Raw genomic sequence first — 14,440 nt, forward strand, 5'->3', positions numbered from 1 at the left:
CTGTATTTCAACTTATGTAGGGTGTTTTGATATTTTTCCAAATTGCTTTTTTAAGGTTACATTTATGTCTGTCCTACATGGAAAAAGTAGGAAATGTGTATGTTTCTCTCCATAACATTACATATTCAATTACTATTGTTACTATTCAGGATTAATTACAGAAATATATGACATACTTTTAAATCCAAATAACTAAAATAAATGATCATGCTATTTTTTTAATCCACCTCATGTTATGTAATTTTTATTTATTTTTTTAATTATGAATGTTCACGTTTGGAATGTCTCTGTATGGGGATCAAAAGCGTTCATGGGGGGAATTTAATATACCCATCCAAATGACATGAATTCATTAATATTTCTGGAATACACCCAAAATAACATAACATTTAACATGTGCGTTTTGTTTTCTGGAAAGACATGTAGTTGTAAGATCCTGAATAGCAAATATGTGTAACATGTCACCCCATTACCAGTGTTGGTTAACTTCATTTTGTATGGGAACGAGTTCAAAGTTCACCGTTCTAAAAATGAACTAGTTCAGTTCATAGTTCAAAATGTTGTATCAAGTTCACCATTCCAAAAATGAAGTCGTTCATATTTCTTTTTTTTCTTTTCAATATGTTGCTGACAGGCTGCTACCCTCAAAATACAGGCATTTCATTTTTCCATTGTTGATAGCCATTCAAGTCACACTAGTAGCCAGCTGCAGCTTTCACCCTACAATCTCAAAAACATGAGGAAAAACATGCTGCTTGAATGGTGATTTTTAAAAACAAAAACAGGACTTTTGTCCTTAATGTAAAAACAAAAACAAGCAACACAGAATGACAGGAACGATGGTGAAAGGACATTGATACCCTAGCATTCCTTGCAGCTCTGGCTGACTATATTGACAACATATTTATTCTCATACAGTCTTATATTACAAAACTAAAATTTCATATTATGACAGTGTGACTGCACAATGTTTTAACTAAAGCATTCTGATACAAATAACGTTCCTACTAATCAGTTTTTACAATGACATACTGCATTACAAAACAACCAAAGAACACATTAATTCCCATTTACGCAGTGTCCCTTAACGCACCTCGCACCGGTGCCTGCCGAATGTAAACATGAATGGCGGTTGCCAAATACGGGGTACATCCCTGAGATATGAAGGCTTGTAGATAGTGTGTCCAGATGGCTTTTGTCCTGGAAGTCCCTAGCAAAACGTGGCACTCTTGAATGAAAATGAACTTTCGCTCAAAAACCGTTCTTTGACGCCAGAATGAGCGCGCTCTCAATAACGTTCATCAGGCAGAAATGAACTGAGTTCAGTTCACGTTGGCCCAAAATATTAACGATTTCATGAGCTTTCATTCATCGAACTCGTTCAGGTACAACACTGCCAATTACTATTTAGCACAATAAAAATGTTTGCAACCACAGTAGTTACCACATACGATAACAGTAGCTTGGTTTTCTATTTCTTTTTCTACTACTACTAACTACTTTTTCATCTTCTTCATATTTTCCAGCAGTCTGAATGTCCTGTGGCACCATGCTGCCTCTCACAGGTCAGTATTTGTACTACAACAGGAAACTGGTTTGGTACCTGGCAACTCAACGATTATCTGTGGATGTATCGTTGTGTGTGTGGTGACCTGTGCTGGTCATCTCAAATGCACCACACACTAGAAGAGCTGTAAGAAGACACACTTGCTAGTTTGTCCTAGTAATGTGTGGGGTCTCTCACATTCTAAAACACAATTGGGATGTTAAGAAGCATGTTTTGGGGACAAGGGATGAAAATAGTATAACTAGAGAGAACCTCAAAATCATGGGGCTAACATGCAAGCGCCACACAGAGATTCCAATCTGGAGCTCCTCACTGTGAGGCAGGCATGCTAGCCATTAATCCAATGTGTAGTTAAATGTTAGAATCGTACTATGATGCAGTATAGATTTCTACATACAAGAAAACTGAGCATTCTTGTCAATGCAGATTTACTTTTTTAATAAAGCATTTTTATTATAATTGTATTGTGCAAGTATACATGGGAGGGGCAAACAGAATTCCACAGAGTACAGCTACTTAACATTACTCTGTGGGCAAAGACATAGGGGGTGCCAATGAGATTAGCAAGAGCCAAACCTTAATCAATATGATTATTAAGAACTGCATTCTCTCATTCTATGATTTATTGTGAATGAGGTCTCTCAATGCACAATTTGCATTGTGGACTTTCAAATCCAATAAAGATGAATTAAAATGCTGATCAGATCTATAATTTTTTTTGGGATGCTAAATTCTGAGCACAGAATGTTTTTGTTGTCATAGTACTTTTCAAACAAGACTGGGCATTCCGTGACACACCCTTTGCAAATAGTGGCATGATGCAGAAAGGAGTTTGAAGGTGGGGTATACGAGTCTCCTCCATGTAACGTTGGCTGCTAACCAGACAGGCTGGTTACAGCCTGTCCCGTGTATGCTGTACTACAGTGTGACTAGCAAGAGGAACTCCTTTAGTTTTAACAATGTATGCACACTTGAGTAGGGCACAACAAATCATCAGATGCACAGATTTGTATTTCACTCCCAAAATAAGTCTCACAAATATTTCAAAACCCAAGCTTTTTTTTTTGCTTTTTTTTTCCCCTATTAATGATGGTAGAACATGATAAGACACTTATTCGCACACACACCATGATTTCATTATTCACAGCTTCATGAAAATGACTAAGCATACATATTGCAAGAAAACATATATTTAGTACAAAAAAAGAACTTAAAAAAAAGTTATCCGGTGCCCAGAAAACACCAAGAAACATTGCACACTACTTAGGCTTACTAATAAAGAAGGCACTTACCTGTAGAAATCAGATTTCAACTCAAAAGTCAAAGCAAACCACAAATGCATCATCATTGATGATGCAAATGTATCCCACCAAATATTGTAAAATTATTCATAATACTGTACATGTAAACTATGCCGTACAACTATCAATTTCAAATACTAAGGTGCGCTTAAAATTAAAGTCTACTAAATGAAATCTACAACGAAAACAAAGGATTAAAATGAATGACTTGAACTGAACCGTTCACTTACCGGGGATCTCCTTTGCTCAAAGATGCAATGGCAGGATTCAATATTGTCTGGTTTCCTTCCATTTCTACCACACATTTTGCCGTGAGGTCTTTTTCTGTAGGGAAGCATATTGAAAATGTAAAACAGTCCCAAAATATGCACACACAAAAATTATTCATGCAGAAAAATACTTATTTACACCACTCAAATACATGTTGATGGTCAAATTTAAGATTAAAATTAAATTTGCCTAATTTCTTTGCTTTTTTTTGTTCTGGCCTTCAACTTGAGCCAGGCTCATCTCTTGGTGAACACCTGACGCCTGCTTAAAGCTGTGCCACATGAATAGCATCCGCCTCTTTAAGCACTCTTATTCTGGAAAATAATTGACTAAATTCATTGTGTATTTCACTGCATTTTTCACTATTACCAACTTCAAAGGCTAATCCCAAATGCATCCTCCACAAAAATATTAAGTACAATATTTTTCTGTTTTTATTGACCGTTTCTGAATTTGAAGTTAGTTCATTCTGTGTTGTGACATAATCCCTAACATTGGTCCGTCGCTTAATACATTTAACATTTCCATCTGTAAACTAATTAGATAATTGTAGCCGCATTTCCTAATTAATAAAAGATGTACTAGCGGATCTACTCTTGGCGCCGATGTTACATGTGCTTTGTGGTTCCGCTGGGACCACAACCAGCCCAACAATGACCCGCAGCGCCTCAACGCAAAAATACAAAAGACCAGTGCAACAAATACGACAACGGCTGATCTGATGAGCAAAAATATTGCTTAAACATAAGAGTAGCAATAGAGGATGTCCGCTCCAGAGGTGGGTAGAGTAGCCAAACGTACACAAGTAAGAGTACTGTTACTTGACAATAACGTGACTCAAGTAAAAGTAAAAAGTAGTCCTCCAAAAAATGACTTAAGAGTAAAACGTACACAGTGAAATTATTACTCAAGTACTGAATAAATACTGATTAACTTCAGATCTTTTTTACCACAGCAAAACATTATTATTTTTTTTAAATTACAAAGCAAAATGTGAATGTGCAAATTCTGATGCCGTGTGTGTGTATGCACATGCATAACTACACAAAAAATGCAATTTACTGCACGGTGTTTTCTCAGGTTATAAGTGAGCTGAAATATCAACGTTTGGGCAGACAGTGCCAGACCAATACTACAATACATGAAAGCAATTGTATTTGTTCGCTTAAATGTAAACAGGACGAGTAGCGCGCCGTTGCCTTCATGGTGACGATGACCTTCCCAACATGACCGCCACGTACGCACGACGATCAGCGGTGCAGGCTTATCTAACGTGAATACCCATGTCCGGGAAGCCCAATGGAAGACATTGTGTGAGGTCATGTCACTACATCACTAACACTTACATTGGATTGACGCAAACAGCGCCCAATGCGGAAGTCAAAGTCGTAGTCTCGCGCACGAAATAGTTGATAAATAAGCAATAAATGATAAATAAAAGTAGCGAGCGACATTTAGATCATTGTAACGGAGGAAAAGTACCATTACTTCTTAACAGCGGCGGAGGTTTTTTTCTGGTCTCGTCAACTCCTGGGACTTACCCAAAGCAGGTCCCGAGCGCACAGGCGGAACCTCAGGCCGCATATTAGTCTGCCGCGGAGTAATATTCACAATTACATCTGTGTGTGGATGGTGGATGTGTGGAATGGATCTAGCTGCCACCGTTCAAGAAGTACAAAACAGCCGATGACGTTAGCGACGTATTCAGACCCCCTTAAATTTTTCACTCTTTGTTATATTGCAGAATTGTTGAAATGTTTGCAGATTTATTAAAAAAGAAAAACTGAAATATCATACAGCCATAAGTATTCAGACCCTTTGGTCAGTATTTAGTAGAAGGAACCTTTTGAGCTAATAAAGCCATGAGTATTTTTGGGAATGATGAAACAAGTTTTTCACACCTGGATTTGGGGATCCTCTGCCATTCCTCTTTGCAGATCCTCTCCAGTTCTGTCACAATGGATGGTGAACGGTGGTGGACAGCCATTTTCAGGTCTCTCCAGAGATGCTCAATGGGGTTTAAGTCAGGGCTCTGGCTGGGCCATTCAAGAACAGTCAGAGTTGTTCTGAAACCACTCCTTCGTTATTTTAGCTGTGTGCTTAGGGTCATTGTCTTGTTGGAAGGTGAACCTTCGGCCCAGTAAGAGGTCCTGAGCACTCTGGAATAGGTTTACGTCCAGGATATGCCTGTACTTGCTTGCATTCGTCTTTCCTTTTATTTGCAACCGGTCGTCCTGTCCCGTCAGCTGAAAAACACCCCCACAGCATGATGCTGCCGCCACCATGCTTCACAGTTGGGACTGTATTGGACAGGTGATGAGCAGTGCCTGGTTTTCTCCACACATACCACTTGGAATTAAGGCCAAAAAGTTCTATCTCGGTCTCATCACACCAGAAAATCTTATTTTTCACCATTTTGGAGTCCTTCAGGTGTCTTTTTTAGCTAACGCCATACAGGCTTTCATCTGTCTTGCACTGAGGAGAGGCTTCCGTCGGGCCACTCTGCCATAAAGCCCCGACTGGTGGAGGGCTGCAGGATGGTTGACTTTCTATAACTTTCTCCCATCTCCATCTCTGGAGCTCAGCCACAGTGATCTTTGGGTTCTTCTTTACATCTCTCACCAAGGCTCTTCTCCCCCAACAGCTCAGTTTGGCCGGACGGCCAGCTCTAGGAAAGGTTCTGGTCGTCCCAAACGTCTTCCATTTAAGGATTATGGAGGCCACTGTGCTCTTAGGAACCTTAAGTGCTGCAGAATTTTTTTTGTAACCTTGCCCAGATCTGTGCCTTGCCACAATTCTGTCTCCGAGCTCTTCAGGCAGTTCCTTTGACCCCAGGATTCTCATTTGCTTTGACATGCACTGTGAGTTGTAAAGTCTGGCTTTCCTCATCAGGTCTAATCAGAATAATCAAACACAGCTGGACTCCAATGAAAGTGTAGAACCATCTCAACGATGATCAGAAGAAATGGACAGCACCCACATAAAACATGAGTGTCACAGCAAAGGATCTGAATACTTGTTGCTGTGTGATATTTAAGTTTTCCTTTCTAATAAATCTGCAAAAATGTCAACAATTCCGTTTTTTCTGTCAATATGGGGTTGTGTGTACATTGAGGGGGAAAATGAACTTAAATGATTTTAGCAAATGGCTGCAATATAACAAAGAGTGACAATTTTTAGCCAGGGTCTGAATACTTTCCGTACCCACTGTATATAATTATAAATAGCTTCCTTAAGTGAACTTCAAGACAGGTGGATTCACCCACATTTATCAGCAATCCTGATATCCTGTTCATTATTCAAAAACAAGTAAATTCTACCAACTTACATCTTTATCTTCAGTACTGTGCATACATTCTGGATTTATTTTCTTCCTGTCCCTTTTGAACCCTTTCTACAGAGAGCTCCATCACGTCTGACTGGGTACAACGAACTGCAATTTGCATTCACATGCTGTGGTTGACCTACTGGTTTTAGTCCACATAGCAGAAAATAAAAACTGAGACAGTCTCTTGTATGTTTTATTTTTTTTAGTTCCAAGTTTAGTTTATGTAGGCTAAAAAGCCAACAAACAAAAAGCCAAAGGCAGACACAGCATGGCATAGCTGTTGCTCTTTATAGTCCATAGATCAATTTTCTATACTGATCATCCTCACTCGGGTCACAGGTGAGTTGGAGCCTCACTGTAAGGTAAACATGGATTTCTGCCATGTTTTTGGTAAATAAGTCTCTTTTAAAACTTTGCTTCTGTGTGGGGCAGCGCAGAGACTGTGTGGTCATGTGGCTGCCTGGCTGCATTTGATTGGTCAAATTGAGTAACTAGTTGTTAGTTGGATTGGTAAAACAGAGACATTTGACACAAGTGACTTAAGTAGATCGCAAGGAAGTCCCCGCGGTCACTTTCGTTGGACTCAATGTTGCTGTGTTGTGAGTTTAATGGCATTGTGTCTTTTGCATTTGCAATTGTTGTGACGTGTCTCGGCCACCATAACAGACGGAGGGTATCCGAATTGTGCCAACTGAGAGCATTTTAAAAAAAAAAAAAAAAAAAAAAAAAAAAACTGAATTGAGTCACTTGAACCATGCAGTAATTTCAGCCTCCTTGAAAAATATAACTTAATGTCCAACTGTCAATTACTACAGACTCATACATACAGGATCTGGTGTAACCCCCCTCCCCCCTCCCCCTTCTACATTATTTTACTTTTATTTTCATTCAAACAGCCACCTGTCAAAAGAACAGGAAAATAGTCTACAATGCCCACTGGAGCGTGACAAAATTCTTAAAACCCCGTTTGTCTCATGGGGCATTTAAAATCATAAATACACGGTGGCTGTCAAAGGGCAGCGTGACATTATCTCACCTCTCCTGCTCATTGGTCGCACACGGACAGCGACCTTAACGTTTGAGTCATTGAGCTTGCTGTCATCCATGGCGCTGTCTGACCTATGGGACAATTGAAAAAAGAAAAAAGGTTAATTTGACAGCTCCTGTACAGTCAAAAATGAACCCCCAACCGTGTTCAACGGAAATATCTAATGGTTTGGCCACCAAGCAGGCAGGCAACGCTTGCGAACTTTTCTGTACGAAACCGCTGTCTCTTAGTTATTAAAATAAAAATAAAAATAAAATGCGTTCAAAAGCTACGCTTCCGTTTTGGCGATACGACTAAAGAACTAACCGCGTGGAAGTGCACGTTTCAATAGACCCGTCTCCTTCAGTTAGCCAAGGACGCTAACGAGAGCTGGTTAACATTAACATAAGTAACTATTTTTAAATATATTACGTAAACTTGAAGGAAACTGACTCTGTTGTTCAAGCAAACCTTTGTTTTTATTTGGACGTCTCAAAAACAAATACAAAATAAATTAAAAAAAAGCAACTTACGGCGGTCCACGGGGCATTGCGGGGCCACGTCCACCTGTTGTATTTCCTGAAAGTTCCCGTCGAGATCCGTCAAGCCATGTCACCTCGCAGCTCAAGGGGGATTTACTGCGGTGCGATTTAGCCAGTCGGCATCTGATCTACAAACCACCTGTTCCGCTGCCCGACGATCACTTCCCCTGCCACCGGGTCGGTCCGTATGCTATACAAGTCTGTTATTTACCTTCGAAGCCACATTGCAACACGAACCGTGAGAAACAAGCCACTCGTAGCCACTCACGTAGAAGACACTTATTATGGAAATGATCGAATAATTGTGTGAATGCTACTTCCACATTTCTCGACCGCTTAAAACCATTCCAACTTCAACATACATTATTCCAAAAAGTCCCACATTTGCAACAATTTTTCACCCAAACGTTCCCCATTAATTCCGAATGAGGCATCCAAGAGGTCCACATAATTTCCATTCCGAATTCAAAATGTTCATCTCATCCAGAATTTCTTAAAAACTTCAGAAACAGAATTTCCACGTTTCAAAAATTCCCACATTGAGCAAACTCCACTTTTTTTTTTTTGCCAAAATCCACATTTCCTCTGCTCCCACATTACTTTATTACTCCTTCCTCCTTCAACATTTTATGATCAATTCAAACCATTCCAACTACAACAGTTTTCCCACATTCAAAAAAATGTAAACTTTTTCACCAAAATCCCCACAATTTTCATAGTATAATTCCTGATTTTACCCTATTTCCCACATTAAGACATACTCTTCATTACTCCTTCAACATTTCATGACCAATTCAAATCACTCCAACGACAAAATGTTTCCCACATCCCCCAAATCCTCACATTCCCCAAATGTCACATTTTTCCACATCAAAATTCCCATATTTCGACATACAGTAATCCCTTGTTTACTGGGGATAGGTTCCAGACCACTCCCACTGTAGGTGAAATCTGCAAAGTAGCGACCACATCTATCCAATCATCCTTCCATTTTCCATACCGCTTATCCTGACTAGGGTCACGGCCATGCTGGAGCCTGTCCCATCTCATTTTGAGCGAGATTAACCTACCATGTATGTTTTTGGGATGTGGGCGTGATACTCTCCAGTGATGCTCTAAAAAAATAAAATAACAAATAAATAAATCACTGAATTAAATGTTCAAATTGTGCAGAATGTTACAGTGACTTGAACATTTGTTTAATTAAGTTTAATTGAATTGTTTATTTGTTAAGCACAGTAAAGTTGTATTGAACTTTTAAGTAAAATACAGTTTCAATGAATCGTTTAGAACTGGTTGGTTTCAAACCTTTCTTTCGGTGCAATTATTTCAGAACTTAACTATAACTGTTAGTGTGAATAATGTTACAGTGGCGTACAATAATATTATATATAATTTTTAAGCCTTGTTTTTTTTTATGCGCTCTTAATAATATTGTATTTTAATGTGAATCAGGATGGTGGTACTTGAAGACCTAATTATTTTTTGAGGTGGTGGCAGTTGGTGCAAAATAGTTTGAACTAACACTGCACTAGATGGTTCATCTTCTCTAACGCTGTTGGCAGGCCGACGCCACATCATTTCACAGCAATCTCTATGACAAAACATGCAAATATGCCCATCGAGGCCATGAGTGGCACATGAAGTAAGAGCAAAGTACAAAGTGTATGCAGTGGGTGTGTTTAGTTTCTTTTCCCACTCTTCAGCTGAAATGCCTTTCCGGTCTTTGTATTGTGTAACATACAGTATTCAGTATAGGTATACAGTATTGTGTAATCTTCTTACTCATAAAAAAAATTATATAATTCTAATTCTAATGAACAGCATCACATCTTTTTACGCTCTTCTGACGATCCACATGCAGTTTTTTTTAAATGATATTTTTGAATAAACGCACTATGAAAAATAACTGACACTGCAGCCATCAGACCCATGAAAGAGTTAAGGGAGCGCTATTATATAATTGTACTGTGTTCACAAGTAGTAAACCAGTTTTGCGTGTTTGCGCATTAATGGTTTTCAAGGCGATATTACGTTTACGCCATTTTACGACAGTCCCGATTGATGAACGGCAAGCCGTGTTCTGATGCTACGTGGAGTTGTTTACTATTTTCTACCGACGTGTGTGATCAGGATGCTTCTGTAAAGTTCTTTACCCCAATTGAATTTCGGCGGCTTGCATATACGTAAAAATGGGGAAGCCAAAGAAAAAGAGTGAGCTTGTAACAAACTATTTGAAATATCCATTGCAAATCCCTCTGCCTCGCCGTAGCTCATTGCTAATGTCAAGCGTTGTGTACCTCTGTCCCACGTGATTAAAACTACGTGTGTGGCAGTGTTAATTATTGTACAGCTTCAATAGCAAGTCGTCAATGTTTTGTGGCTACAACATTACCTCGCTTTCAGTTGTTTTATTAGGTTATGCCATCCTAAATGTGCTCAGTTAGCGTTCAGTGTGTTGTCGCTCCTGTCCATTTATTTACGTTTATGGATTTTTCTTTTATTTGTTTTATGACAGGTGACCTCAGTCGAGCTGAACTGATGATGATGACTATCGCCGATGTCATCAAACAGCTGGTTGAAGCTCATGAAGAGGGAAAAGACATCAACCTCAACAAGTATGCAACACACTTGATACTTCTCAGATTATATTTTGATGTCTGGGCGAAAAGGTTGTAAAAAAAGTATACTGTACATAAATGTTGCACTGTGATTTAAAAAATAATAATAATAATAATACAGGGACCGATCACATCATTAAGATGACAATAAACAAGATCCAATTGTATTTTCTGGTGGATAAGATGAGGTAACCAAAACATTAGAAACGACTCTTAGTATGATGCAGTAGAGTTCTACACCACTGCAAACTCCAACCAGAATAAGAAATCCATTGTTATATTTATATCTCTCTGAGAAAGTCAAAGCTTCATTATCTTTGTAAAGACTAAAATAAATGTGGGAGTATAATCTTATGCGTATCACTGTTTATTGGTATCGGAACAAATGATCATGCAGTTTAAACTACCACAATGTTAAAATAAACTTTAAACTAATAACCACTGAATTATTCCCTTTTGCAGTTATTTGCCCTTCTTAATTATTTTCAAACAGAGTGAAAACAAAGACATCCGCTAAATATGGCCTGGAGGCTCAGCCTCGTTTGGTGGATATTATAGCTGCTGTTCCTCCACAATACCGCCGTGCTCTGGTGCCCAAACTAAAGGCCAAACCAATCCGCACTGCCAGTGGGGTATGTGGCTCTCTCAAACATAATCTCCCATTACTATTAATTAATGTGTACAATTTTATTCCTCGTGATCTGTAGAAGGGTGAGATGTTGTTTTCTTCTGTCTCTTTTTACAGATTGCAGTGGTCGCTGTGATGTGCAAACCACATAGATGTCCACACATCAGCTTCACCGGCAACATTTGTGTGTAAGTGACATAATTTCTCATCCCTTTTAAAATGGCTTTATTCTTACATCGACAAACTAGTTCAAGTAATTCATTGGCTAAATTGTTTAATTATCTGTGTGTTAGGAGGATCTTAATAGAAATATCAAGCCAAACATTAGAACCTTATTAGATAGTTTAACTTCAGAACTCATGTAAATTTGCAAGGGTTGTTTTGTAATATGTAAAAATATGTGCGATAATCTGAAACACTCAAGTGTGGTAAATATGTAACATAAATAAATCAGGCCTCAGCAAGGGGGCATCTACTTTTTCACGCCACTGTAAGGTATATTGTTGTGTATGGAATCGGCTCCAATGACTTCTCTACCCATTATTGATTTCTAGGCTCACATGTTTAGATAGGAAGTCATTTTTGTCATCATGTTCTGTCATGCTGTTTGCAGGTACTGCCCGGGTGGGCCGGACTCAGACTTTGAATACTCCACACAGTCTTACACTGGTTATGAGGTTAGAAGGTTTTTCACTCTGCCGTAGTTCTTCATATACAGTAGAGACCTGAGCCATTTATTTTACGTAGTTAACTGCTGAAGGCCAGGCGACAATTAAAGGAAAAGCCTTTACTTGTAAAAAGAAGACAAATATTTTAATAATCAACATTTAAAATAGTGATGTTTGATTGAAATAATATTTTTCAATATTTTTAATATGAATTATTAGGACTACTATCAAGTAGGGCTGGTTAATCGATTATTTCAGAGGCACTTTGAACGGTACCAAGTTTGTGCTGACTCCCAATTATTGTGAGTTTGAATGTTATTTTTTTAACTCCGAACACAGCCCTATCTGCAGTTATAAGAGGGTGTGCAGACTTGTGCAATAACATAGTCATTGGTGCTTATTTTTATTCATTTTTTTCTTAAATTAAGTTGTACAGGTCACTTACTGGAGGAAAAGTTTTTGAAATTATTTGTCTTGGTCTCATTGGTCTCTTAACATGTTTGATCAATTGTTGTTTTTCTTTGTCATAGCCAACCTCAATGAGAGCCATCCGAGCTCGATATGATCCCTACCTTCAGACCAGGCATCGTGTGGAGCAGGTCAGTCGTATGCTCTCAGCCTGGTGGTTGATTCCACTGGCCGACGAGGGCATGTAAATAGACACTGTTGCCATTTGGGTTGGGCATCGTTTGAATTTGAGCGATTGCGGTCCTGATTCCGGGTCCTTATTTCGATTCCGGTTCCAAACGATTCCGATTATTTTAGGGGGCTGTGTCAAAAAAAAAGTTTGCATGGTTTAAATAAAGGATGTCCAGCCATTTTCTTAGCAGCCTGCAGCATAGACTAAAATGAACATTTGACTTGGGGTTCTCTACAACCAGTATCAATATCAAACCTATGACCTAAAAGGCAATGTGTGTGGAACTAACCCCATTGACTTAATATTTATTAATTAATGTTTCGGCTAAAAGTTAAATATAGCATTGTTAAAATTGTTATTTGGGACTGTTTTATCACATCAAATGGTTTATATGTGCAAATTTTAACTTGACTTCCTGTTTTAAGCTTGTAGCCTTTTACTTTGAAGCGTACGCGCCGTAACTCAGCATTTTGACACGAAAAGTAACTTCACACAGCACCAGTGATTTTATTTTATCTTTATTTTTTCCATCAATGGAACCAAATGCTACAGTATAAAACGTTGACTCTTTTCCTTACCCACCGATGAGGCACAAGGTTTGTGTTTGTGATACTGTGAGACAACGTGTATGTGAATTTTGTCCTAATTCATTGTGATGTAAAGTTGCTACGGTGAAGTTTTAGCTCAATGACAAGCTTTTTTTCCCCGTCATCGGCTCTTACGTCTGTTTGAAGACTAAAATAAACGCTAAAAACCATCAGTGCAAAAGTGCAACCAACCGTTTACCTTGTTAGCTGTCTCATTGTTGGCATAGACGCATTTTATTATTTCACGCATCCAACTGACTGAGAGTTGAACTGAAGCTCTGCGCAGACGGACGCAGACGCTATACATCGTGAAAGCCTCCTTTACACAATTAAAGGTAAAGTGTTGCACTGAGGCGACTGGTCATTCATTTGAACAAAGTTAAGACGCTTTTGTTCGCCACCGCTGCTGTTGGGCACAAGCACGTCTTCGTTGGTTTTTGCCACTTCCTCTTCGGGGTCGGCGGACTAGGCATCAAAAGTGGGAACCGACATTTTTAAACTTGAACGATTCCTGGAGAACCGGAACGTTAGTCCCGGTTCCAATCGGTTCTCGATTCTCGATGCCCAACCCTAGTTGCCATACCTTCATTGTCCCGGTATGCAAAGCACTAGCACATAACTACATGCACGTTCCTGACATCCTTTCTTCGAATTAAGCTCACTGAGTGGTTTCCAAATCACCTAAACTGCACTCCAACAATGCAGTCACGGATTTCCTCCCACATCCCAAAAACATGCATTAATTGGAGACTCTAAATTGCCCGTAGGCATGACTGTGAGTGCGAATGGTTGTTTGTTTCTATGTGCCCTGCGATTGGCTGGCAACCAGTTCAGGGTGTACCCCGCCTCCTGCTCGATGACAGCTGGGATAGGCTCCAGGACGCCCGCGACCCTAGTGAGGAGAAGCGGCTCAGAAAATGGATGGATGGATCCTACAGATGTAGTCCTGGCTTCCTGCGAGTATTACAACTTTGTTCTCAGTTGAACACGCCCAGATTTCATAGAGTTTGTAAATTGAAACAAGATCAGCATTAATGCAGTATTCTTACTTTTTGTGACATTTTTGTATGATGGTGTGCCGAGAGATTTTTCTAATGTAAAATAGGTGCCTTGGCTCAAATAATGGTTGGCAAACCGAATCAGACTAATTTTGCGCAACTTCTATAAAATATAAAAGGTTTCCATGGGGTCTTAAAAAGACTTGAAAATTTCAAGATTTCAGTCCTTAAAAAGTCTTAAAGTATTTAGTAAATTTGTTTTA

At 39.1% G+C, this 14,440-nt stretch overlaps 2 protein-coding genes across 5 annotated transcripts in view; one reads left to right on the forward strand and one right to left on the reverse strand.

Moving 5' to 3' along the window:
- LOC133417054 (kinesin-like protein KIF13B) overlaps positions 1–8,315 on the reverse strand; it is a 65,466-nt gene extending 57,151 nt beyond the window's left edge. For all 3 annotated transcript variants that reach the window (XM_061704512.1, XM_061704511.1, XM_061704513.1), the window contains exons 1-3: positions 8,027–8,315; positions 7,503–7,585; positions 3,099–3,192 (exon numbers count right to left, since the gene is read on the reverse strand). In XM_061704512.1, coding sequence (XP_061560496.1) covers positions 3,099–3,192; positions 7,503–7,585; positions 8,027–8,043 — 194 coding nt within the window. In that variant the 5' untranslated portion in view covers positions 8,044–8,315. The remainder of the gene's footprint in view (positions 1–3,098; positions 3,193–7,502; positions 7,586–8,026) is intronic.
- A 1,787-nt stretch (positions 8,316–10,102) lies between these two features.
- The window catches only part of elp3 (elongator acetyltransferase complex subunit 3), a 29,849-nt gene continuing 25,511 nt past the window's right edge, over positions 10,103–14,440 (forward strand). The window contains exons 1-6 of one of the 2 annotated variants that reach the window (XM_061704514.1): positions 10,103–10,249; positions 10,554–10,653; positions 11,150–11,288; positions 11,402–11,472; positions 11,898–11,961; positions 12,483–12,551. In XM_061704514.1, the coding sequence (XP_061560498.1) occupies positions 10,228–10,249; positions 10,554–10,653; positions 11,150–11,288; positions 11,402–11,472; positions 11,898–11,961; positions 12,483–12,551 (465 nt within the window). In that variant the 5' untranslated portion in view covers positions 10,103–10,227. The other variant, XM_061704516.1, reaches the window with a different exon arrangement.

This window comes from Phycodurus eques, chromosome 18 (genome assembly GCF_024500275.1).
Source record: "Phycodurus eques isolate BA_2022a chromosome 18, UOR_Pequ_1.1, whole genome shotgun sequence".
Classification (NCBI taxonomy): domain Eukaryota; kingdom Metazoa; phylum Chordata; class Actinopteri; order Syngnathiformes; family Syngnathidae; genus Phycodurus; species Phycodurus eques.